Source organism: Pleurodeles waltl, chromosome 6, assembly GCF_031143425.1.
Source record: "Pleurodeles waltl isolate 20211129_DDA chromosome 6, aPleWal1.hap1.20221129, whole genome shotgun sequence".
Classification (NCBI taxonomy): Eukaryota; Metazoa; Chordata; class Amphibia; order Caudata; family Salamandridae; genus Pleurodeles; species Pleurodeles waltl.
The window spans coordinates 1,572,393,530-1,572,421,346 of NC_090445.1; the positions used below are offsets into that span (position 1 = coordinate 1,572,393,530).

Genomic DNA, 27,817 nt, shown 5'->3' on the forward strand with positions numbered 1-27,817 from the left:
GAGGACAGCAGACCTGCTCCAAAAAGACTGCGACTTTGTTTCAAGGAGCAGCTTTAAAGACCCTGCAATCTCCCCGCAAAAAGCGTGAGACTTGCAACACTGCACCCGGCGACCCCGACTCGGCTGGTGGAGAACCAACACCTCAGGGAGGACCCCCGGACTACTCTCCGACTGTGAGTACCAAAACCTGTCCCCCCTGAGCCCCCACAGCGCCGCCTGCAGAGGGAATCCCGAGGCTTCCCCTGACCGCGACTCTCTGAAACCTAAGTCCCGACGCCTGGAAAAGACCCTGCACCCGCAGCCCCCAGGACCTGAAGGACCGGACTTTCACTGGAGAAGTGACCCCCAGGAGTCCCTCTCCCCTGCCCAAGTGGAGGTTTCCCCGAGGAAGCCCCCCCTTGCCTGCCTGCAGCGCTGAAGAGATCCGTTGATCTCTCATAGACTAACATTGCAAACCCGACGCTTGTTTCTACACTGCACCCGGCCGCCCCCGCGCTGCTGAGGGTGAAATTTCTGTGTGGGCTTGTGTCCCCCCCGGTGCCCTACAAAACCCCCCTGGTCTGCCCTCCGAAGACGCGGGTACTTACCTGCAAGCAGACCGGAACCGGGGCACCCCCTTCTCTCCATTCTAGCCTATGCGTTTTGGGCACCACTTTGAACTCTGCACCTGACCGGCCCTGAGCTGCTGGTGTGGTGACTTTGGGGTTGCTCTGAACCCCCAACGGTGGGCTACCTTGGACCAAGAACTGAACCCTGTAAGTGTCTTACTTACCTGGTAAAACTAACAAAAACTTACCTCCCCCAGGAACTGTGAAAATTGCACTGTGTCCACTTTTAAAGTAGCTATTTGTCAATAACTTGAAAAGTATACATGCAATTAAAATGATTCAAAGTTCCTAATGTACTTACCTGCAATACCTTTCAAACAAGATATTACATGTTAAATTTGAACCTGTGGTTCTTAAAATAAACTAAGAAAAGATATTTTTCTATAACAAAACCTATTGGCTGGATTTGTCTCTGAGTGTGTGTACCTCATTTATTGTCTATGTGTAGGTACAACAAATGCTTAACACTACTCCTTGGATAAGCCTACTGCTCGACCACACTACCACAAAATAGAGCATTAGTATTATCTCTTTTTACCACTATTTTACCTCTAAGGGGAACCCTTGGACTCTGTGCATGCTATTCCTTACTTTGAAATAGCACATACAGAGCCAACTTCCTACAGCGCATGTGTGCATGAATATGTATATTTATATGTACAGGTGTACATCTATAAAAATATATACATGTGCTTGACTAAAATGTTTAAAGATCCTTATACTGCCTTCTTCTTTATCATAATGCCCCACTTTCCTGGGTGCTTGGCGGATGGCATCTTTGTCATAAAAGTTGGGTAATTGGGCGAAGATAGATCTAGGAAGGAATCCTGAAGGAGGAAACCGAGCTAGCACTCGGTGCACCCGTTCAGCTGTGAAAAGTGTAACAAACCCAGGAGTTTAACTTCCTTTCGCAGCCTTTCCTCCACAAAGAGGGTTGCATTGAGACCTTCCAGTCCCTCTAGCATGTCCACAATCTGGATGTTGCTTTGGTGGGAGTGCCTCTCTGCATTCTCTGCCCTACCCTGAAGGAAACTGATCCGCTCCAGTAGCTTCATCTGTTGATCACATCATGGACTCACACAGACTACATAAGTGCTAGGGGTCCCTCCTTTAGTTTTAATCATGCCAAGAATAATGTTCACTATTGAAAACAATTATCTTGGTTATCCGAAGGCAGTTTTAATATCACCAAAACACAACTTCTCTCCACTACCTACCATTTTTTTTCTGCTCGAGTGGAGCCACGGCATGTATGAAAGGCCATGTGGACCTTAAAGGATCTCCTTCAAAAAGCCTGTTGGATTTTGCACCGCCTACCCCATTTCGATCACTACCTTATGATGAAGTATGCATCTTGAAGGGGATACGCCTCTGGCTCTAGATACAACAATCAATGTGAGCAACTTCTCACTGTTAAATTTGTTTTTCACATAGTACTACATGGAATATCACATTTGTTGGTTTATATAATATGATATCTATCATATCCCATCCATACGTCAAAGTTATGTTTTTTATTTTATAGCAACAATTTTATTTTCATCAAGAACCATGCAACTAGTTGCTCTCTGGAATAAACAGTATATACAGGGTACACCCCAGCCCCCCAACTGAACCTATAGATAAACATTATTTAATTGTTCCATTCCAACCTCATCCATCTACACCATAATGTGTCTACCATTTCTTCCAGACTTTCTCATATTTACTGGGATATCCCATGGCTGTATATATTGTTTCTTCAATTTTGGCAGACCCCTACATACCATTCATCCATGCCACTATAGGAGGGCCTACAGGGGAGTTCCACTGGCTTTCTATATCTCTTTTAGCCACCAGTGTGCCCAGTCCCACCAGTGTCCTAGCTCCCTGGGGGGCCCTCAGATCATCCAATATGCCCAGCAGCGCAATTGTAGGATCTGCCTCTATAGGCATCCCACCACAGAGCTAAATTGAATATGATGGTGTTCCAGTATGTATGTGTAACAGGGCATGACCATACCAGATGGATGAAATCCCCCTTGAGACTGTGGCATCTGTTACAAGTGGGGGAAGCGCAGTTCCTGGCCTTCCATAGTTGGAGCGGTGTGAGATATGCCTGGTGAAGAAATGTGAACTGTATGAGCCAAAGCCTCGGCAAGATCACCAACACACGGGAGCTACACACGCCTCTCACCAGTTGAGCTCAACCAGGGCTCTCACCCTTAAAGGACCAATTAGATCAGGGGAGTTTGACACCAGGGTCTTGTAAATCTGCGAAATACCACCTCAGCACAGATGATGCATAAGCAAGCGGCCCTCCAGTGGATCACACTCTGGGACTTCAGCCAACTCTCCCTGGTATTGAAGTATCACATGTAGAAGCTGTAGGTAACAAAAAACTGGCAAGTGAGCATTAGGAAGTTTGCTCGATGGTCCTGAAAGGACTTGATAGAGTCCCGATCCAATACATCTCCCTGACGTGATGTCCCTAAGCAGTCCCATCCCCAGAAACTATTTAGGATCACTCTATGGGCCAGCAATCAGCCCTCCCTTAAGGGAGTCTTAAGTGTGAAGTTGCTATCCCAGCCTATCCACCTCAGTGCCTCCCTCAACACCTGGTAGACCACCTGAGTCAGTTCTGGGAGGGTTGTTGGAATGGGTGTCCTGTAAAGGATACCTATGACTTTATCCAAGTCAAGGAGGGGCAATTCTCCTTGGTATTTTGGATCCCCCCATCTCCTAGGCAGTTATTTGTGGTCAGTAGCTTGGCCGTCCAATAATAGAAGCCATCGTCCACAATGGCAAGCCCTCTCTCATAAACGGTGCAAACACATTTGCAAAAATCCAATCTTGGAGGTTTGTGAGCCCATATAAGCTGTCGCCCATGTCCGTCATAGAGTTGAACCAAGCCTGTCAAATATGGAGAGGGTGGTTTTGGAGAATATAAAGTAGCCTGGGGAGGATCATCATTTTTAAAAGGGCTATTCTACCCATATTGCACCTCGCCGCCAAAACGTGGAACACTCTTCCCACCCACCTGCGCCAGACCAAAGACCTCCTTACCTTCAGGAAACTTCTCAAGGCTTTGCTGTTCGAGCAGTAGCAGCACCTCCCTCCCCAGCTTCTCCCCCCTCCCTTCCTCAGCGCCTTGAGACCCTCACGGGTGAGTAGTGCGCTTTACAAATCTCCCGATTGATTGATTGAAAAGGTTTAGGGGGAGCTTATCCCATCAAGGCATGACTTCTCAGGCCTTCCTTGCCAGAGGACAATGATTGAGGTTCCGGGTAAGTACTGAATCCCAGGAAATGTGTATTTCTAGATACAGAAAACCCCTGTTTGGTGCCTTGCCTGATAGGAAACCTGGGAGTCAAACCCCATTGTTTCACGCTCAAGCATGAGGGGTAGCATAGAGGTCCCTGACATAAACCCAGTGTTTTGGCCCAAACGCCATCCTGGTAATGGTTTCATCCAGGAACAACCAGTATACTGTATTGAATGCCTTTTCAAAATCTATCAGCAGAAGGGATGTTTAATACAGTCTAATGCTAGGTGCACCGTCCTGATGCAGTGTATTGTGCTGCGGTGAGCAATAAACCGGAATTGGTCTGGATGGACCAACTGGGGTATTACCTGCAGGAGTCAGTTGGCTAGAAGCTTTGCACAGAGTTCAACCTCTGTATTAATGAGGGCATTAGGCCAGTAAGATACACATTGGCTCGACGGGCAACCTGGTTTGGGTAGAACGACCAGAGTTGCCAGATTATTTCTTGCAGGAAGTGGCCCTTAGTACTCGCTTCTGTAAACAAGTCCAGAAAGGGGAGGGGGTGAGTTTGGACTGAGTTTCTAATAGTATTCCACCAGGGAAGCCATCCGGGCTGGGGGTTTTCCCAGAGTTTAAATCTGCTAATGCGACACTCATCTCTTCAAGTGTAAGTTCCTGTTCTAAGGCAGCTGTGTCTGCGGCAGTCAGCCAAGACAGTGTGAGGTCTGCAACTGAGGGGGGGGGGGGGGTAGATTCACATTCTGGGAGTACCTGGTCTTCATAAAGCATTTCATAGCATTGAGCGAAGATAGATGCAATCCCCTTAGAATCCTCCACTACCCATCCCACTCCATCTACTATTCATACACCGCTCTGGGCGTTGTGTCTTTCATAGCTAGGCAGTGAAAAATCTTGCTTGACTTGTCCCCGCATTCATACATCCTCCATGTGGAGACCATTCAACATTTGCAGACTTCCTCCATGCATAACTGATGCAAGGATATCATCTCGATTTGCAACTGACACTGCATTACAGCAGTCTGCTTACTCGGCAGTACCCATTCCTGTGACAATATGGATGCCTCTGGATCTACAATCTGGGCCACCTTTCACGGTCCATCTTCCTGGCACAGGAGTGAGCAACACCCCTCATTGAGGCTTTGCAAGCTCACCACAGTATCCCAACCAATTCCACAGTTCCACAGTGCCCTTATTTAGATCAAGGAGTGCTTTCAGTTCGTCAGATAAATACTCAGAAAAATGGTCGTCGGTGAGAAGCCAAGCATTAAGTCACCAGAGTGGACAAACCCCTAGTGACCGGGGCCCCAAAATAAGTGACTACCGGGGAGTGGACTGATATCCCTTGGGGGGTGAATTTGCAACCCTGTGGTGTGTAAAAGTTCTGATTCTGGGAGGAATAAGTAGTCATTGTGGGACAGCGACCCATGTGCCCTGATGCAAGTGTGTATTCATGTCTCTCAGGGTTCCAGGTGGGTCACTAAGTCACAACCCAACCAACCATTCTGCCAGGCCCTCCTCTGCCTCAGGAGCCCACTCTGGGGTCTGTACCAGTCTTGCGTGTCCATGACATTATTAAAATCTCCACCCACAATTGTTACCCCATGAAGCAGGGCACTTATAAGCGCACCAAAGGTTATCAGTGTAGCGTGTTGTGTGGCTGGTGGAATGTGTCCACTAGCTAACTTATAGGGGATACATTCCATAAAGCTCTCAAGGATCACATATCTGCCATGAGCGTCCCTTGTGACCTTACTTACTACATAGTGCAATGTCCTATCTAAACTAAAATGTTGGCTACCCTTGCGAGCCTTAGGAGTATCCCGCATGATACACTCTGTCATAGCCCCTGCGGGACCTGAATGGACAGTAGTGTCCCTGTAGATGAGTCGTTTAAAGCAACAAGATTGCCAGATTATGGGGGTCATTCTAACCCTGGCGGTCCAAGACCGCCAGGGCTAAAATGACGGGGGCACCGCCAACAGGCTGGCGGTGCCCCGCTGGGCATTCTGACCGCGGCGGTTTGACCGCGGTCAGAAGTGGAAAACCGGCGGTCTCCCGCCGGTTTTCCGCTGCCCATTTGAATTCTGACAGCCCATACCGCCATCCTGTTCCTGGCGGTTCGCCCGCCAGGAACAGGATGGCGGTATGGGTTGTCGTGGGGCCCCTGGGGGCCCCTGCAGTGCCCATGCCCAGGGCATGGGCACTGCCAGGGTCCCCCGTAAGAGGGCCTCACAAAGAATTTCACTGTCTGCATTGCAGACAGTGAAATTTGCGACGGGTGCCACTGCACCCGTCGCACCTTCCCACTCCGCCGGCTCCATTCGGAGCCGGCGTCCTCGTGGGAAGGTAGTTTTGCACTGGGCTGGCGGGCGGCCTTTTGGCGGTCGCCCGCCAGCCCAGTGCAAAACCCAGAATACCCTCAGCGGTCTTCCGACCGCGGAGCGGTATTTTGGAGGGGGAAGTCTGGCGGGCGGCCTCCGCCGCCCGCCAGACTTAGAATCACCCCCTATGTCTTTGTGCAATTGTAGTATGGCTCCTCTCTTAATCCAATCCACCAGCCCAATAACATCCCATGTCATGACCGGGTGTGCCCCCGTGTTGGTGGTTGCAGATTGGCATGATGTGTCCCAGTGTGTGATATCTACCCCATCCCCACCTCAAAGGGGAGGGCCTTACTGGAGGCTGTGCAGGCAGTGACACAGAGCCAAGCGTGTGGGCAAGTGAGGCCTGATCACTGCACCCAGAATCACTGTGTAACAAAACAAATCAAACAGCCAGAGAAATCTCAAGAGAAGAACAAAACCCCTACCCTCCCCCCAACTACCCCTCCATACACTTTCCACCCTGAAGAAGCATCTGTCACCTGAACCCAAAGTAAACACAGAATTAACTTGGGATTGATGTGCTCATATGGTCTAGGCAGTTCACCCCCCAGCGGAACCATGCCTAGTAAGCTTGTCATTGGTTGCTGGAAGTGCCTGAACTCTCATTGGGGTCTTGTCCTGCCATTTCCCCTGCCCTCAGCAGAGTCAATCTGGGGGTTCCTCTTAGTCCATTGTCTCTCTGGGCGCAGGATGTTCCAGCTGTTCCCTCTCAGACTTCATGGATGCATCAGCCTCTGACGTGCCCCCCTTGCCACCGTCTGGAGCATTTATGTTGTTATGTATCCTTCGCACACCCTTTGGACTGTGCCTTCTAGCGTTGGAGAGGGTAGTCAACTGCCATCGTGGAGGTTGGTTCATGGTCAGGGGTCGTTGTTTGGTAAGCCAGGTCCAAGCCTCCACTGGGGTGTCAAAGAATATGGACTTGGAATCATGGATTATGTGCAACCGAGTGGGGTGAGGAAGCATATAGGATAAGTTCATAGTGTACAGTTTTTGCTTCACTTGGTTGTAGGATTTGCCTCATGTCTGATCCTGTTGAGTGTAATCAGGGAATATCATGGTGCAACCATATTGGAACATTGGGTGCCTTTGCGCCTCTCAGACCAGCATCCCTGTCTTAGAACTCTTGCTATCATCGGATGCAGGGCGTTCGCTGGAGGACGTTTTTGGGGCAAAGACCTATGGGCCCTCTCAAGGATAAAGCAGAGAAACAGACTCTCCACATCCATCCAGGGTCAGATCACTTGTTCTAGGAAGGTTTCTGGGGCTGAATCTTCAGCTCCCTCCAGAAAGCCTGTGAAGCAGAAGTTGTTGTGTCGGACCCTATTTTCAGCATCTTCCACCTGTTCCTGTAGAGTCTTCTTATTTTGTGAAAGACGGGCTACCTCCGAGGAGAGACCCACACTGTACCTTCCAGCTCTGATATCCTACCTTCCTCTTCGGTCACCTGGTCAATGGTCTGACTGAGATCTTGGCGCAATAAGGCAACATCTATGCCAACTTCCCATATTTTAGTCTCCAATGCTGCTTTAGAGTCCTGAATGGCTTGTAGGATCACTGATGTGTTGTCAGCCGTTGGTGGGGCCTCAGTTCACTGTTCACCACCTAAGGCCCCTTTTGCTCCTTCAACTGGTGATATATTTGTGTCCATTTTGGCCTGGGCCTGTGGGGCCTTGTCCCGACCCATCCCACGTGGGTCTTTGGCTCCTGCTGTCCTTAACATATACCAGCCCTGGTATGGTCTGGAGTCACTTCCCCATCCAGCTGACCTTTGTAAGGTGTCACCAGTGCTCAAAGGGGGGAGTCCAGGCCTCTTGCCAGAGTGAGCAACACCTGGGCAGCACAAGCAGTCGGGTTCCTGCAGGCAAGCTGCAGCCTTCACTCACTTCGGGCCACTTGTCCGCCCTCTTGGTAATGTTTGTATGAAACTGGGCCAGGGTGAAAGGCCAACTCCCTTCACAGGTATTGGGTCCAGCAATGGTCCCAAGAGCATGGCCCTGATCAGTCTGGCAGTCTACGGAAGGGGAGGGCGATCGCCAAAAGGAGCAATGGAGGGAAGGAGGACCCACTCCCCAACTCACTGTCAGTCCAGAGGTGCTGCACGGAAGCTCTGTGCCCGAGCTGGCCCTTCCATATTGATGCTGCCTCTCCCAGTGGCCCAGCCCAGCACTGCCTCCTGGCCCTGCGAAGCTGTGGGCCTCCCCGCCCCACTAGTGGGCACCGTAGTAGGGTCGTTCAAACCTTCTCCTCTTCCACCGGGCAGTAAGGCAGGGAGTGTAGTCTGCTGCATTTCATGCCTCACTCCTGACCCTCAACCCCAGCAGGAATGATCTGCCAGCTAGGATGGGTTTTCCTGCTGCTGTCACCACCCATGAGGTGCCTGGAGACCCGTTTGTCACTCCTGGGCTACCATTTTCTCATTGAGGCCGTCTGTAATCGTGGCCTGGGCCTGCGCCCCTTCCAGTCGGAGGGCCGGCACTCATCTGCTGATTCCTGCAACACTGGGGAGCTCATTAAGCCCTGCACCGACCCATCCAGGCACACCAGCACTCTGAGCACTGGTTTCCAGTCAGAACTGGGGGGGAGGTCAAAAGAGCACATCCTCCATCTTGACCATCTCGAAAACATGTCAATGCTTTGTTGGGCGAAGGCCCCCTGCTTGCGTCTGTCATCTCAGCATGGAGTGCTGGTCATGACTTCTTTAGCTCTGTAATGTACGTATGTTGATAGAGGGAATTATCATTATGGGTCCTGTTCCAGGGTCATCAGTTGATGTAACTGTCTTAAAAAAAAGGTTTTCACCACTCTTTTTTATGTGATGGGTATTTGTGGACTGCAAAGCTGAAAAACATGCGCATCTTATGTCAAGCCAGGGTCCAAGACTAGGTAAAAAAACATACCTTCAGTTTTTTGTGAAAATCAAGATGGAGGAGGCAGCTCTGATGTGCAATAGTAGGTAGTTCCAGGCTTTGGGAGTGAGGTTGGACAAAGCCTGGCTACCAGAATGGGTTCTGTATATGCCATAGATATCTGGAGGTCAGAGTCTGGCTTAGGAGAGTTGTTAGGTAGGAATGTTGAAGTTAATGTGATTGTTGAAGTAGGTGGGACTGATGTTGTGCAAGGCTTTCTATATGTACCTGAGGAGTTTGAAGAGTGCCTGTTCTTGTATAGGGAGTCAGTGGAGCTCTTTGAGGAGCAGGGTGATGAGGGTGTGTGGTGGAAGTTGGAGTCTGACAGCTGAATTCTGTATGGTCTAGTGACTTCTCGAGTGCTGTCGTTCAACTTGGTGATGAGGGCCTGGGTGAAGTTTCTGTTGGTGTTGAGGAATGATTTCGCCTATAGATTTCTTATTTTAAGATGGTGTGATGATCCGTGGTGCTATTCTGGAGTTTAGTGCCAATTTGATCCATTGCATCCCATTGGGCAGATTTTCCACTGTTTTTTAAATATTGTACTAGAAGATATAACCACTCTTGCTCTTCCTCTGCCTATTATAATTCACACATAATTATAAAATACTAATGGAATGATACCTGTATAGTCCACTAAGCTTCATTCATAAGCCATTATACTTTCAAGAATAATTGAATAATTTCAAGCAATTTGCAAGTGGTACACATTGTAGTATCAATGTCAAAGAGTGATAACTTGTTGATGAAATATTAATGCATGTGATCAGTTCACTTTCGATGACCTGCAGATCATTTTATGCACTATATTATAAGTGAAAATGTTATTGCTTATGAAAACATTTGCTAATTTGCAACCTTAAGGAAACATCTGATATTCCGACTATGCATATCATTGGGTCACTCTTTCAGTCTGTTTAGTATGTATATCAGCTTTCCTTCGTGTCGTGCCATGGGCCTGCAATTAGGGTGACCACCTAGTTCTAGGTTATTTGGTTCACTGTTTCCAGTCCTGAGCTTTAGTGTGATCACCTAATGTATTCTGAGTGTTGCAGTCTTGCTTTGCTTCCATTGAATTTATTAGGCTAACATACCTACAGTCAATGATTTGTAAGTGAAAACTTTAGACTGAAGACAGTGTCTGTAATGACCTGGATTGAAGTGATCACATCACCTGCCGTGGAGATCCAGAGGATTGGTCAGCCCTGAACGACAGCCTGACCGCTCTCAGGAGCTCTTGCTTCACTGTTAGCCTGAGGCCAGCAGTGGTAGTGCAAGGCTACTATTAACACCTGTTAAACTACAAGTGCTAATAGAACTTGTTAAGCAAGTTGTATGACAGGTGTTTTAGCCTGGTTGAGCTGAGCACTAAGGGCCAGATGTACCAAAGGATTTTACCCATTCTGTGTCTATGGGAAAAAGCTTTCATACATATGGCCCTAAGACCCACAGCCGGCAATGGTTAATGAATAGTTTACCATACCAACTAATGGTGTGGCTACCTACTGCTGGGTAGCACCGTTCATTGCCATTTCATAACCACCTTTGGTTTTAAAAGTGGGGAAGGGGCAAGTGTGTCCCTGGCCCACACCAGCTGTCAGAGCTCACTGGGTTTCTTCTATCGCCTGACTAGTTATTTAAACCAGGATCTCAGTCACCCTTTATGATTGGTTGATTTAATAATTGATCCTATAATGAATACCACTCATTGGGTCATAATATTACTTATTATTGTCACTAGGAAATAGTTCCACTTGTGGCATATACTGTAAAAAACATCAGCCTGCATTGGATTTCCAAATATACAATTGGCCCAAACTATTACATTTTTTTAATTTAAAAAGTACGACTGGGTGTTTTCTGCCCGTACACACAGAATTGCCTGCCCATCTGTTTGATTTTGCAGCTTCAGGTAGAACTTTTTGTTTTTACTAAACACATACTTGATACTTAGATAAAAACATTTGCCATGCAAACCCAATAGACTGGAGACTGAGGCTATTTAGGTCTTGAAAATATAACACAAATATATCTGTGCCCAGTAGATTAGACTTCTAGCTGGTAGATGTGCCAGGGTAACGGGTTAAATGCTTCAAGCGCTAACAATTATATTCTCTTGTAATCATTCATTTACTTAATTTACTTTTTAATGATTCGCCTGTTCAGTTGGGCGAAAAGATGTAAGATTACTTCCAGGGTTGCCCCGTTATAAAAGCAAATATTACCTGTGTGTGCAGCATGTGATACTGCCCAGTATATCCAGTGTATCCAGCGGGGAGGAGGTTCCCGTGAAACTCGGATTACCAGGGCCTCCATACATGGTAATGGATTAGAGAACTCTGGCGCTGTCATATGTTTCATCGGCCCATCTGCCTGTTTACCTCTTAAACGGATGTGTCCCTTTGAGGTCAGGTTTGCTTTCAGGTACCATGACCTAAGTCGCCCCAAACTCACTCTGTTACTCCTGATTCACAAAGGAAAACGCGCACTTTTGTGTACCTTTACATTTGTTTTGGAATTCACCATACTGAATTTTAGTGGTGAATTCACGAGTGCGGAGCGTCCCGAGTCCGGGCGGAGAATATTCATGTTGTATCTTTTATGTGCGGAGTTCTTTGCCTGGACTGCGAATCCTCCGCACTCCGAAACTTACTATTTAAATGAAGTTTTGCGAATTTCAAAACAAACGCAGTAAACTTACACAAAAGTGTAAGTTTACCTTTGCGAATCAGATACTATGGCCCTCATTCCAACCGCAGCGGTCAATGACCGCCGGGTTGGTGGACCGCGGGAGCACCGCCGACAAGCCGGCGGTGCTCCAATGGGCATTCCGACCGCGGCGGTAAAGCCGCGGTCGGACCGGCAACACTGGCGGTCTCCCGCCAGTGTACCGCCGCCCATTGGAATCCTCCAAGGCGGCGCAGCTAGCTGCGCCGCCGAGGGGATTCCGACCCCCCCTACCGCCATCCAGTTCCCGGCGGTGCTCCCGCCGGGAACCGGATGGCGGTAGGGGGGGTCGCGGGGCCCCTGGGGGCCCCTGCAGTGCCCATGCCAATGGCATGGGCACTGCAGGGGCCCCCGTAAGAGGGCCCCTAAATGTATTTCACTGTCTGCTGCGCAGACAGTGAAATAGGCGACGGGTGCAACTGCACCCGTCGCACAGCTTCCACTCCGCCGGCTCGATTCCGAGCCGGCTTCATCGTGGAAGCCTCTTTCCCGCTGGGCTGGCGGGCGGCCTGAAGGCGGCCGCCCTCCAGCCCAGCGGGAAAGTCAGAATTACCGCCGCGGTCTTTCGACCGCGGAACGGTATTCTGGTGGCTCCCGCCGGCCGCGCGGTGACCGCGGCGGGCGGGAGTCGGAATGACCCCCTATGAGTTTAGCCACATTTTAGTTGCATACTGGCAATCCATATCTGAAGTCTGATCATCCAGTTAGTCCCTCATTCTTCTCCATGGGTTAGTGCTCATCTTCTATGGGACCCACATCCTTTGCTGCTCTGACTCCCGAGGGGGTTGTTTGGTAGCTGGCCATCTCTACCTTAACTTAGTGCTTAATTTGTAAATAAAACATGCCGGTTCCCAAAGTTCTCCTCTGAAACTCTCGGCTGCTGCAATTACATGTGGGAGCACGGAATACTGGAGCAGCGTAATCCTGAAACCATCTCGGGCCTCTTTAACGCATTTACAGGCACTCCCTGCCTGTTCAGCTCACTCTTGCTGCTTTCTGCTTTCTCACTTAGTGACGCTTTTACTTTCTTTTCTTCTTTCCCATATGTGTATTTTGCTTGCAGGAAATTCTTGAGACAGAAGAATAAGTGCCAGCCCTCAAAAGTAAGTGTCAGTGCCCCACACCGCAAACCACCGACTCAAATTAAGCACTGCTTTAACCCTCTAAACTGATGGTTGATTATATTAAATGAAAACATAGAATCTGACGTCGGATAAGCACTCCTATGTTCATACTGATGATTGGTCTTTACTCACTTAGCCCACTAGTTCCTAGCATTACCGATCCCCATCTTTACCGTAATGAAATCACATTGACCATGCTACGCTTTCTGTCCCCAAACCTTCCAGAAATTGTCTACTATTTTTACTTCCACCCCAGTATGGAGGAGACAGGGCTTAATTTAGCCTCTGATTGCAGGTGAAGGCACTTCTTTTTTCTGAGTCAGACATTTAACAAGAGCAAGAGAGGGAAAGCAAATTGGAGACACAGAAGAGAGAGACAGGAAAACCGCGCCAAAGAGGGACAGCAGGAACCTGGAAGAGTGAGATAAAGGTGCAAAGGGTGTCTGGAGGTGGGTTAGAGAGGCATGAGTTGAATTCAATACAGCCTTGGTTATTGGGCCAGCTGACATCTAATTGCACCGCATCACAGCAGAGCTTTGTGTACTGGCACTCATTCTTTTACAAATTGTTAGAAATGGGGTCTTTGGTTGACAGTCAGGTTACCCCCTGTTGAAGCAAGGACCCTCACTCTAGTCAGGGTAAAAGAGAATCACCCTCAGCCAACCCCTGCTTACCCCCTTGGTAGCTTGGCAGAGCAGTACGCTTAACTTCAGAGTGCTATGTGTAAAGTATTTGTACCAACACACACAGTAACTTAATGACAACACTACAAAATGACACAACACCAGTTTAGAAAAATAGGAAATATTTATCTAAACAAAACAAGACCAAAACAAAAAAAATCCGACATACACAAGTCAAGTTATGAATTTTTAAAGATTAAACTAAAAAATAGCGCTTAGAAACACAAAATGTTTCGATGAGGTGTTAACACGGCGTCGTGATGGAGTTCCCAACAAGCCGACACCAGCGGCGCCAGACACGGAGTGGCGTAGACCCCCAAGTACAGTACCTTTGGTGTAGAGTGAAAAGAAGTCGATGCGCGAAGTCGGGGTTCGCGGCATCTGTGCAAAACGTTGAATCAGCGCACTTCGAGTGGCATCGGTTATGATGTGGTGTGGCGACTTCCATGGAGTTGCAGACTTCAGTGGGGCTGCAGCGGCGTCGGGCCTGCCAAGGTCACCGCGTTCCAGCGAAGATCACGGAGTCGGTTGCAGGCGGCGTCACCGGATTCAGCAGCGATGCCGGTCCGAAATTGTCCGAAGTTAATTTCCTTGGATTTCCACCAGCTTTCCTTTCAAGGGCCCAGGGACTGGATAGGGCACCACTTGTCAGAGCAGGAGCCTCTCCAGAGACTCCAGGTGCTGGCAGAGAGAAGTATTTGCTGTCCCTGAGACTTCAAACAACAGGAGGCAAGCTCTAAATCAAGCCCTTTGAGATTTCCTCACAAGATGGAAGGACAGTCTTTGCCCTCTTACTCTGGCAGAAGCAGAAACTGCAGGATAGCTCCACAAAGCACAGTCACAGGTAGGGCAGCTCTTCTTCCTCGGCTCTTCAGCTCTTCTCCAGGCACAGGTTCCTCTTGTTTCTAAAAGTGTTCTTAAGTCTGTGGTTTTGGGTGCCCTTCTTATACCCAATTTCTCCTTTGAAGTAGGCCTACTTCAAAGTAAAGTCTCTTTTGAATGTGAAATCCTGCCCTTCCCAGGCCAGGCCCCAGACACTCACCAGGGGGTCGGAGACGGCATTGTGTGAGGACAGGCACAGCCCTTTCAGGTGTAAGTGACCAGTCCACCCCTCCCTCCTAGCACAGATGGCTCATCAGGAAATGCAGACTACACCCCAGCTACTTTGTGTCACTGTCTACTGTGAGGTGCAACCAGCCCAACTGTCAAACTGAGCCAGACAGGGAATCCACAAACAGGCAGAGTCACAGAAATGGTATAAGCAAGAAAATGCTCACTTTCTAAAAGTGGCATTTTCAAACACACAATCTTAAAATCAACTTTACTAAAAGATGTATTTTTAAATTGTGAGCTCAGAGACCCCAAACTCCACATGTCCATCCGCTCCCAAAGGGAATCTACACTTTACTCATATTTAAAGGTAGCCCCCATGTTTAACCTATGAGAGGGGCAGGCCTTGCAACAGTGAAAAACGAATTTAGCAATATTTCACTGTCAGGAATATAAAACACATTACTATATGTCCCACGTTAACCATACACTGCACACTGCCCTTGTGCCTACCTATGGCCTACCTTAGGGGTGCCTTACATGTAAGAAAAGGGAAGGTTTAGGCCTGGAAAGGGTGTACACTTGCCAAGTCGAATTTACAGTTAAAACTGCACACACAGACACTGCAGTGGCAGGTCTGAGACATGATTACAGAGCTACTTATGTGGGTGGCACAACCAGTGCTGCAGGCCCACTAGTAGCATTTGATTTACAGGCCCTGGCACCTCTAGTGCACTTCACTAGGGACTTACTAGTAAATCAAATCTGCCAATCATGGATAAACCAATTACATACAAATGTACACAGAGAGCATATGCACTCTAGCACTGGTTAGCAGTGGTAAAGTGCTCAGAGTTCAAAAGCCAACAGCAACACGTCAGAAAAAATAGGAGGCAGGAGGCAAAAAGATTGGGGATGACCCTGCATACGCAAAAAAGTCCAAAACAAATGAAGCACTGGGAGAGGACTCCTTAATAAAAACTTTTGCAGTCTTACTCCTCTGCCCCACCAACCGCCCTCACACTGATCCTGATATCGTGGTTCCTTTCATATTGTCTTTATCCCATTCAAGAATGTGAATGTGTTTATCATATCCCCTGTCCCTGTTAGCTCTGTTCTAGACGTGTTTAAATTCTTGAGCTTCTTTGTACAGGCTTGATTAGGCGATTTTCTGAAATGCTTGATCCGCCTTTATCCTCATGGAGATATGTCTTCCAGATATGAACACAAATGGTACGATATACAGGGTTTTGTGGTATGTATGAAACTCATTTTGTGATTCGGAAAAGCCTTTCTGCCTTCAAAAATGAGTTTTGTGCTCCAGCTAAATAGCAATTAGGAGGGCGCCTAGGTGTTACCTTCTAATTGTGAGTCACATTTATGTACGAGTTTTCGATACCTCAAAGGATGTGGGATTGATTTGTAAAAGGGAAGGTTGGAGGTCTGCTGAGCTTTGGAGGCCTCTTGCTCTGCTTTAGCCTCCAATTGCAGGAGCTCCCAAATGGGTGTGTGTGAAAATTGTATAGTTTGCTTTCACCTAATTCCACAAATTTCCATGAAATATTTTAAATTACTCAAAATGCAAATCGGTTGTTTTATGCTATATTTTAGAGAAAAATGCTTCCTCATGTAAAATTTTGGCACAAGTACGTCCTTAAAAAAAGCAGTGTGAATGACAGCCACTTGCATTCTGTTGTCTGCATGCCTTCCCTGTAAATTATTACTGTGACTAGTGCCATTCCGTGGTAAATTTCTGCTGCGAACAGTACTTAACTACGCATAGTATTGCTGTAGCATAATTACGAGAATTTAGAGTAACACATGCAATGCAAAATTCTCAAAAGTACGCGAATTACTCTGGTGTAATAAAAATTTCACCAAAGCTTATCTCAAATAGTGACTTGCTTAAATAATATGCATGCCACTTTTTTACCCTCTGTGAGAAAGTAGCCTCTGTCTAGCCTTGTTACCCCCACTTTTGGCCTGTTTGTGAGTTTATGTCAGGGTGTTTTCACTGTCTCACTGGGATCCTGCTAGCCAGGGCCCAGTGCTCATAGTGAAAACCCTATGTTTTCAGTATGTTTGTTATGTGTCACTGGGACCCTGCTAGGCAGGACCCCAGTGCTCATAAGTTTGTGACCTATATGTATGTGTTACCTGTGTTATGACTAACTGTCTCACTGAGGCTCTGCTAACCAGAACCTCAGTGGTTATGCTCTCTCATTTCTTTTCAAATTGTCACTAACGGGCTAGTGACCAATTTCACCAATTTACATTGGCATGCTGGAACACCCTTATAATTCCCTAATATATGGTACTGAGGTACCCAGGGCATTGGGGTTCCAGGAGATCCCTATGGGCTGCAGCATTTCTTTTGCCACCCATAGGGAGCTCTGACAATTCTTACACAGGCCTGCCACTGCAGCCTGAGTGAAATCACGTCCACGTTATTTCACAGCCATTTACCACTGCACTTAAGTAACTTATAAGTCACCTATATGTCTAACCTTTACCTGGTAAAGGTTGGGTGCTAAGTTACTTAATGTGTAAACTAGCCAAGGTGGCCCCATATTGTTCAGGGCAAATTCCCCGGACTTTGTGAGTGCGGGGACACCATTACACGCGTGCACTATACATATGTCACTACATATGTATAGCGTCACAATGGTAACTCCGAACATGGCCATGTAACATGTCTAAGATCATGGAATTGTCACCCCAATGCCATTCTGGCATTGGGGAGACAATTCCATGATCCCCCGAGTCTCTAGCACAGACCCGGGTACTGCCAAACTACCTTTCCCGGGGTTTCACTGCAGCTGCTGCCAACCCCTCAGACAGGTTTCTGCCCTCCTGGGGTCCAGCCAGGCTTGGCCCAGGAAGGCAGAACAAAGGACTTCCTCAGATAGACGGTGTTACACCCTCTCCCTTTGGAAAAAGGTGTCAGGGCTGGGGAGGAGTAGCCTCCCCCAGCCTCTGGAAATGCTTTGATGGGCACAAATGGTGCCCATCTCTGCATAAGCCAGTCTACACCGGTTCAGGGATCCCCCAGCCCTGCTCTGGCACGAAACTGGACAAAGGAAAGGGGAGTGACCACTCCCCTGACCTGCACCTCCCCTGGGAGGTGCCCAGAGCTCCTCCAGTGTGCTCCAGACCTCTGCCATCTTGGAAACAGAGGTGCTGCTGGCACACTGGACTGCTCTGAGTGGCCAGGGCCAGCAGGTGATGTCAGAGACTCCTTCTGATAGGCTCTTACCTGTGTTGCTAGCCTATCCTCCTTCCTAAGTAGCCAAACCTCCTTTTCTGGCTATTTAGGGTCTCTGCTTTGGGGAATTCTTTAGATACCGAATGCAAGAGCTCATCAGAGTTCCTCTGCATCTCTCTCTTCACCTTCTGCCAAGGAATCGACCGCTGACTGCTCTGGACGCCTGCAAAACTGCAACAAAGTAGCAAAGACGACTAATGCGACCTTGTAACGCTGATCCGGCCGCCTTCTCGACTGTTTTCCTGGTGGTGCATGCTGTGGGGGTAGTCTGCCTCCTCTCTGCACTAGAAGCTCCGAAGAAATCTCCTGTGGGTCGACGGAATCTTCCCCCTGCAACTGCAGGCACCAAAAGACTGCCACAGTCCAGTGACTCTTCAGTCCAAGTTTGGTGGAGGTAAGTCCTTGCCTCACCACGCTAGACTGCATTGCTGGGTACCGCGTGATTTGCAGCTGCTCTGGCTCCTGTGCACTCTTCCAGGATTTCCTTTGTGCACAGCCAAGCCTGGGTCCCTGACACTCTAACCTGCAGTGCACGACCTCCTGAGTTGTCCTCCGGCGTCATGGGACCTTCTTTTGTGACTTCGGGTGAGCTCCGGTTCACTCCACTTCATAGTGCCTGTCCCGGCACTTCTGCGGGTGCTGCTTGGTTCTGAGTGGGCTCTTTGTCTTGCTGGATGCCCCCTCTGTCTCCTCACGCAATTGGAGACATCCTGGTCCCTCCTGGGCCACAGCAGCATCCAAAAACCCTTACCGCAACCCTTGCAGCTAGCAAGGCTTGTTTGCAGTCTTTCTGCACGGAAACACATCTGCAATCTTCTTCACGACGTGGGACATCCATCCTCCAAAGGGGAAGTTCCTAGTCCTCTTCGTTATTGCAGAATCCACAGCTTATACCATCCGGTGGCAGCTTCTTTGCACCCACAGCTGGCATTTCCTGGGCATCTGCCCACTCCCGACTTGATCGTGACTCTTGGACTTGGTCCCCTTGTTCCACAGTTACTCTCGTCCGGAAATCCATCGTTGTTGCATTGCTGGTGTTGGTCTTCCTTGCAGAATTTCCCTATCACGACTTCTGTGCTCTCTGGGGAACTTAGGCGCACTTTGCACCCACTTTTCAGGGTCTTGGGGATGGCTATTTTTCTAACCCTCACTGTTTTCTTACAGTCCCAGCGACCCTCTACAAGCTCACATAAGGTTGGGGTCCGTTTGTGGTTCGCATTCCGCTTCTAGAGTATATGGTTTGTGTTGCCCCTGTACCTATGTGCTCTCATTTCAATCTATTGTGACTGTACATTGCTTGCATTACTTTCTATTGCTATTACTGCATATTTTTGGTATTGTGTACATATATCTTGTGTATATTTGCTATCCTCATACTGAGGGTACTCACTGAGATACTTTTGGCGTATTGTCATAAAAATAAAGTACCTTTATTTTTAGTATATCTGTGTATTGTGTTTTCTTATGATATTGTGCATATGACACCAGTGGTATAGTGGGAGCTTTACACGTCTCCTAGTTCAGCCTAAGCTGCTCTGCTAAGCTACCTTTTCTATCAGCCTAAGCTGCTAGACACCTCTTCTACACTAATAAGGGATAACTGGACCTGGTGCAGAGTGTAAGTACCCCTTGGTACCACTACAAACCAGGCCAGCCTCCTACACCCTCCTACAAATGTTTTACAATCTAACATATTATTAGCACATTGGTCACCTAAAAATTGCATTGCAGTTCTCAAACCAGTTGGTGTACAAATTTCACATCCCTGGTTTGCAAATGTGAATAGTACAGCTGCCACAGTATTCCTAGTAATAGAAGGTAATGCATAACGTATGTATAGCAATAACACTTCATTTTTTGTTTTCTGTCTTACCTTTCCCTATATTCCTCACTATTCCTCCTTTCACACTTTTTGACCATTTCAAGTTTATCCAGTAAGATAATTGCAAATGTAGAACTGTGCAACCTTATTTGCCAATGAATTTCACAGTGGTGATAAACTGTGCAAATTTGCAGAGAGGACCACCATAGCAAACGTTCATCCGTAGGAAAACTTTCACAAAAAAAAGGGCCTTATAGGAAATATTACCTGGACACATTTTATTAAAAGAAAACTTGCCCACAAAAAATGAAGATTTCAAATTTTCGTCGTCCCACAACACCTACTCACAAAACATCTCTAACTTCTTAACGCAGTTGAAATTGGCTAATATTTAATTAAATCTCAAGGAGTTGACAAAACACTCTTGGGAAATTACACACATTCCTATCCACGATTCCTCTTCTGTTTAATGTCCCTGAGATCTCCGCCTTTATTCAGCCTGGGTCACCAGCTCACCCAAATTTGTGTGCCCTGACACCTTTAATTTGCATAAGACTTTACTGAGCTTAGACTACCACAAAATACACACTAGCGCATATTTGCGAAACAAGGCTGATTTTGTCAATTTGGTGCTTTATCTCCATGATATGTTTTTGTGTCATATGCTCATAGGTGTACCCAGGGGCCGCTCCTCCGGTAGAGTGGAGGAGCGTTACACCCTCCCCCCCCCCCAGCAGCGGCAGCTGCTAAACCTTTACCAGAAAACAATAATAAACTCTGTTTATTATCATTTTCTGGTAAAGCGGCGGTCCACGAGGGTGACGAGCCGGTGGTCTTGGGCCGGCCAAACACACATGCACAGTAAGGTCCCTCCAGCCCGGCAACACAGTTGCCAGGCTGGAGAGAGCCTGCACAGGCACCCTGTCTGCCTGGGAGTGCTCTGGCTGCGCACTCCCAGCCAATCGTGACACTGCTCTGAGAAATGTCAGGGTTGGTGGCAGGGAGGCTGGGAGCCTGTGCCTGCCTGCAGCAATCGAGGAGAGGAGCGGCGGCAAGGGAAAGTAAGTGTTTTTTTAAAACATTTTTAAATTAAAATAATGTTTGTTCCCCCTCCACGCCTCTGTGCCACCCCTTCCACACCCCGGAAGCCCCTACTGGGTGTACCCTCTGGTATCTGCCAGCAGATCTGCAGTGTCACTCATGTATCCATTGTGAAGCAACAGGGACGCCATTATCGCACCTCTTCTTCAGTGGAAGAACTTGGTGTATGAGTAGGACTTTAGTTTCAGAAATGATTGCCCTTCCAGTAGATTTTACATTTTTGAAAACACCCAATCAGACTGTTAATTCATAATTTTTTTGTGATAAAACTTACCTTGATCACTGAAATGGTTCAGCATCAGTTGAAAGATTCATGTTTTAAATGAGTAGCACTCAGGCTAGAATTCCTAAGATCCTGTAATATACATATTGCACAACATACAATAATTACTTCAGTTAGTGTAGGTCAAATAAAAGCTGTAAAACGTCAGGCATACAAGAGTACAAAACATAGGTTAGTGAAAAAAAAATGTGTGGGTCTTAAAATCTAGGCAAAATGGTTCTTTGTTATGCCAATCAATAATTCAATTGCTCATTCATCTATCCTGGATAGTCGATAATTTGACCTAAAGTGGTGTAACTATCCATCTATCCATGGGTCATCATCAGGACACACTTAAACATCCCAGTGGTGGATGGCGGCATTCGAAAGTGGTGGGGCGTTAAAGTTAGATATGAGTTTTAGGTAGCGAGCAACCACTGCTTTTTAGTTTATTTTCACCTTGTTGTTATTTTGAAAACTGTGTACCCTCATGATGGGGGCCTCATCACACCCATTTGCATTGGATCACAATTACAACTGAAATATGTGGCCACTGTCCTGGGCGCTCAGCAGAGAGGCCAATGATTGGATGGCCACGTATTCCAAACAACGTTTTGACCCACTGACATACCTCCTCACAAACTTGCAGTGCCGTCAACCATTGCACCAGAGTTCTCAATCGTGCAAACAAGTGGTGTCACTCAGTTCAAAGTATGTACTGTACAAGAGTAATGTGCTGCATGAAAAAGTGCAGGAACAACATCCTGAAGGTAGCTGATATTATTTTACATTACCTGCATATTCAAATGGCACCCATGCAAGACTGATAGCCTACCTGAACAACAACGCTATCTGGATACTGCAGATGCCTAGCTGTAGTCCAAAGTCACCCTCAGACACTCATGAAGAAGATCACATGGTCAAGTGAAGATGAATGCAAAAGAAACACGTCTGTCGACCTTTCACTCCAAATTCGCGGTGGAGCACCTGTGACTAGATATGTGGGCTCTGCAGTACAGAAGGTGAGAGAGCAGAGGCCTGCAGCAGGATCACCGGAGTGCATGATAAGTTGTTTGTGTTATAACGCGGTAATTGACTCCTGCAGCTCTCGAGCTGATGAAAATTATGGGATATTTCTTTCTGATGAAAATCTCCCACACAATGAGGGATTAGCCCAACAGTGGAAGAAAACCAACAAATTAAAATCCAACCGCTGTTGCGATTTTTTTGTTCATTTTTGTGCTAATGGCATATATATTAGAGGAGGCAGTGGCACATTTTTATTCTACAGGAAAAAGATATAGCAAACAGTGCGGGGCTTTCACTAGGCAGTAATGATGGGAAACCTAAAGGTAGCGCCTGCACTCAAGCTCTGTCTTTGAAACACTTTCTCCAGGATGCTTTTCAGATGCACAAGTGACAACCAGCTCCATGGCAAACAAACAGGGCACATGTCCCTGTGGTGCAATGTAATGGGAAGGGAGCTGGCACTCAGGCTGAGCTGTGCTGGTTGCAGCCAGTTAACTGCATGTTGACGTGGGCTGGGCTGGTGGAGCCTGGGGAGCTCTGGGTGACAGGGACAGAGGTTTGGGCTAAGCCCGGGGGCAGGCCGTGCCCATCCCACCTCTCCTGTTTCTCTCAACCACACTTGCTACCATGAAGGACTCCTACCATTGGCAGTTGGATGTCTCTCTCTACCAGAGACCCTGCCCGCTTCCGTGCTGCAGAGAAGTGGAGCCTGAGACGAGCTCCTGGTTTTCCTTGAAGGGCAGAACGGCTACGTTTTGGCTTAGTCATGTCCTGACCTGACACTGTAACACATGCAAAAGCAAAACACCCTGTTCTCCTCCTCACTGACAGCTCTGCAAAGCAACAGCCCAGAGCCCATGATGACATGCAACACCTGCTGCAGTTATAATAAAATAACACCGATAAAAAGTCCTTGGCGCGCGTCGACCTGCTTGAGGCAGCCGTAAACTCACATAATATAGCATGTGACACCCAATCTAGCGCTGCCATTTCTTATGCTGTAGAAATAGGTGCAGACATGTGAAATACTTATTTGTACTTATTATTTATAAAGAGCACTATCGTCAACACATCATGGCGCTAGAAACATTAGGCAACCAATGGAGCATAGTACACATGGAAACAATTGGAAACCAGAAGGATGGGGACTTTTGAAATGTAATCAGGTGAATTTACTTAACCAATTGAATCACAATGAAGAGAGTGATAACAAATGTCACCTAAAACAGTTGGTGGATCAGAGAGTAGGAGCAGACAAGTGTCCAGGAGGAACAGCAGTAGAAATGGAATGGAAATACCCCTTGTCCGTTCAGAGAGCAGCTGTCCAGCCGAGCCATCATGTTGGAAAGGGAGGGAAAGGGAAGGAATGGAAGCCAAGGCGAACCTAACCAATCCTGGAGCGACTCTCATGCTGTTTTCAGTTTGAGAGCAACTCCAGGATTGGTTGGAGCAGGCTAAACTAGCGCTCTTTTGAGACTACGGGCCTGTGCCTGCAATCTCCAGGCTGTTTAACACAGCTGGGATTGATGTGGTCTGAAGTGCGCATGTCGAGCTGGCCGTTGAAAGGCAGCTGGCCAATCCAACATGCTCACTCTGCACTGGCATGCTTGGCAAGTGATACTGCTGCCAATCAGCAGGAATCAGCCCCGCCCCAGCCCTCACACTAGCGCTGATTGAATAAAATGGTAGATTATCATTATCAATTTAAATTTACCTGCTGCGCTCGCAGCAGGTGGGGCGATGCTCCTCCGCCCTCTTGGAGAAACTGCCACATCTTCCAACATCATTTTTCTCAGGGTGCAGTTGAGTCTGATGAGTTAACAGTCTGAGTAGTGGGCCAAATGGAAAGGTCTAAACCAAGATCAGGATCAGAAAATAGCCAATCAGTATCCTTGGAAGAAAGTGATTGCATCCCATGCAGTAAATGCTTGCGCAATCGCTAAAATCTAACCCGTTATCAATAGGATTGATCACTTATTTTTGCCCCTAACGCAAAACACCGGATATTGTGGCAGATTTAGAGGAATGCAATAACACAACCTCTGGCATGAAAAAGGAAAAAGACCAGTCCGCCATCTTCTGCATGAGCGAGCGAGTGACGGGTTGCCAAACTGCAGCTGATGCCTGGGCACTGTATGAGGGAACTTGTGGCCTCATGTGCAAAGGGATTTAGCATGTGCACATCCTTTGATTCAGGACATCAGAGAGTTCATGAACACTAAAATCACTTATCAAATGTGCTAAACTCATAACGCGGACGAAAAAGGCTTCCAAAAAACTAAATGGATCTAGAAATGGTTTCAGCTTCGCTATTTGGAAAGGGTGCAGTCCGGGCACCCCTTTTAATTAGCGATTCCGACCCTGATGTATCAATGTTTTGCAACTGTAATCCAGTTGCGAAACGTTGGAAAGTTACTGACTCTCAAGCTTTGGTGGTATTTGATTTGCAAAAGGCGAATGAATCCCTTTTGGACCCATTTTCTTTGTGAATCTTGAAAACAGTTTCAAGGAATGTTGGCAGTGGCCACAGCTCGGTGACGGTTTTCGAAAAAAGAAAACATTTTTTTGACTGCTTTGTTTTAAAGGAAACAGCCTATATTAAAAAAAAACAAAACTTTATTTAAACACAGTCACAAACATAATGGCTGGCTGGCCCTTGCAGTCCACTATTCCTGTCACTGTGGCCAATTGCAGGGCGCGCGACATGGGTAATGAATATTTGTAAGGCAGGTCCTTCTGATACTCCCTATGATTCAGTATTTCATCAGCTTTTGTTATATAGCGCGGTTTGGAAAATCAGAATTTGGACTCAACAAGGGTTTATGAACTTTTCGCCACAGGACAAACATTGAAACATTCTTAACTCTGATGTTTGCCGAGCTGTGATTGCCATTTTTAATGGGGGCGTCCCCCTCCCATGCCTAAGCTGCGCTCCAGACCCTGCCCACTTTGCCACCAACAGGGGCACCACTGTTTAACTAAGCGCTGCAGTGCAGGCGGCAATAAACGCGGCACAAAGTCAGCATGGCCGCAAAAGGTGGTCTTCAATGAGCATCTACTTTTTGCAAATCAATTCTTAGTGCACGGGGCCTTAGTACTGGTGTTGCCAGTGCTCCCCCTTGTTTTCCCTTTGTCACTTGACTTTAGGGAAAATCTAAAAGCACAAATAAAAGCAAATTGAAAAATGAATATCTTTATCATAATAATATACTACTATGTGCATGTACTACATGCCCTAACTCTTCTCTTCACTTTAGCCTCTGTAGTTGATCACACACCTTATTATCTATCAGACAATCGCAAAATGTAAATTATATAATATTCTCTCCTTGCCCGGCCCAATGAACGCTGCTCTTTTTAGGCTAAGCATGGCAGCACGCAAGCCTGCTTTTCCGACGTGTTGATATCTATGTGGGTTTTTAACCACGTCCACTGCACGCCCATCACTATCATTTGTTCATGGGCTTGTCTTTCAAAAATCCTTTGTTTTCAGTGGGAAATGCTCTACGTTTATCCCTCCATGGGGTGGTTTAGTTACTGCCTTGGTCATCGCCCCTGTTACGCGGCTAATTGCACTTTTGCCGATAACTTTGACTGCAACTGAACTTCTTTTTCCTTTTGTGTCTCTCCTCAGCGCTCATGGCAGCTGTGGCGCTTTGAATCGGCTCGCTCATGTCAACTATTTTACTTTTTATTTTCAGTTTGTGTGGCAAGAAATGTCCATTTAGGAATTTACAATGCTAATAGCTCTAACTCGAGCAAACGCGAGGTCCATTGCATTGCAAATGCTTTAGCTTTTCTTATAAAGTTTGCAGGTATCACCCTACATATACTCTCCTCTCGAATTACGTTTTTTACTGGTTGAAGCACCTCTATTACTACACCTATAAATATCAGTCATTCTACTTGAATCACACTGTGTACACAGTTTCTATTTTTCTTTGACTGTATCTCACTCTGCTTACTTGACACAGGATTAACCATTTTGTGCTTTCACTTTAAGCCTGCAATACAATGTTTCTATGTAAAGGGTTCTGTACCTGTGAGGCTAACTTTAAACATATTAACTATGTTCCTCTGATGAGTCTCGAGTTTGATAGTGTTCTTACTGTTTGCTTTAGGAGTTATTGGCCTACAGCTTATCAATGGGAAGAATGAATCAGCACACATCAGTGATGCTGTTGCTGTAGTGGGACAGGCTGTCCATGACTTGTTTGAAAAGGAGAATATTACAGACCCACCAAGGGGTTGTGTTGGAAACACCAACATCTGGAAAACAGGTCCACTTTTTAAAAGGTAAGCTGTCGCTAAGGATCACGATTGTTTAATCAATTAAAGCATGGGGTTTTGGGGAAGATGTTGATTGGCAAAATATAGTACAAGGTTTCACGACAGACTCCATAGGTGGCAGTTTTTTAAAGGCATTGCAGGTCCTAGCGGTTTTAGTTGTACATAAATCAGCCTCTATGTTGTATTATGTCATTTTGTATAAGTATGCTTTATTGGCACGCCTCTTCTATTGTTAGGGCCTCTTGTCACTCTGTGCCACTGTACAATGCTATATATATATATATATATATCTATATATATATATATATATAGATATATATATATATATATATATAGATATATATATATATATAGATATATCTATATATATATATATATATATATATATATATATATATATATATGGGCCAACCAATTCTTGCAGTTCTTCCTGGTTTTGCCTTGTGAAGTTGGTGCACCGCTATGTCACAATTGGGATCTGTAAATTTGACTTGCTTTTCAGTACTGGCCTGTACTTCCGAAATGATATATGAATATGATGCTCATTAGATGTAGATGTATGAAATCAAAATGAGAGTGTGGGGACTTACCATTACATGGCCACCATTTGGTGGGTCAATGCTACCGTTGGGTATGTTATTTAATGTATATCGAATTTATTATATTTTTTCTTTTTTGAAAATGAAATGTCCCAATTTAGAATGTAATATTTTGGTTAAGACAATTTGGTCCCACACATGTATTTTGGGTTATTTACATTTATATATAGGATTCACTTAGGATTTCTTTTAGGTCGTTGATGTCTAATGGTATTTTTTCTATGGGAGGGGGGGCTTCTGTAATGATTTGGGCCAATGAAGAAGACCGTATTGGTTGAAACGCGTTGTTTATGATATATATATATATATATATATATATATATATATATTGCACTGGGATCTCTGTCCAATATAAAAGAATGCAACACAGTAAAGAAACAGGAATTTATTAGGTGTCAGCCAACATACCCAATAAATCACCATTTCTTGTGCTCGTGTTGTGTTCCTTAATATTGGAAATATAATTATATATATTGGAAGTAACTCCTTGTGCAAAAATGGTTCTGGGTTTCCATGCCCGGTACAAGAGCTGGTGCTGAAGGAAGCCAGAGGGTTTTGTGCATTGTAACTTTTAAATATATGTGATAAATGTGTATATGTGTGTGTGTGTGTGTGTGGATATACAGGGAGTGCAGAATTATTAGGCAAGTTGTATTTTTGAGGATTAATTTTATTATTGAACAACAACCATGTTCTCAA

At 46.5% G+C, this 27,817-nt stretch overlaps 1 protein-coding gene across 9 annotated transcripts in view; it reads left to right on the top strand.

The window, feature by feature from the left end:
- Positions 1-27,817, top strand: part of GRIN1 (glutamate ionotropic receptor NMDA type subunit 1) — a 775,019-nt gene that overhangs the window by 245,448 nt on the left and 501,754 nt on the right. For all 9 annotated transcript variants that reach the window (XM_069241305.1, XM_069241308.1, XM_069241309.1 and 6 more), the window contains one exon: positions 26,351-26,525. In XM_069241305.1, coding sequence (XP_069097406.1) covers positions 26,351-26,525 — 175 coding nt within the window. The remainder of the gene's footprint in view (positions 1-26,350; positions 26,526-27,817) is intronic.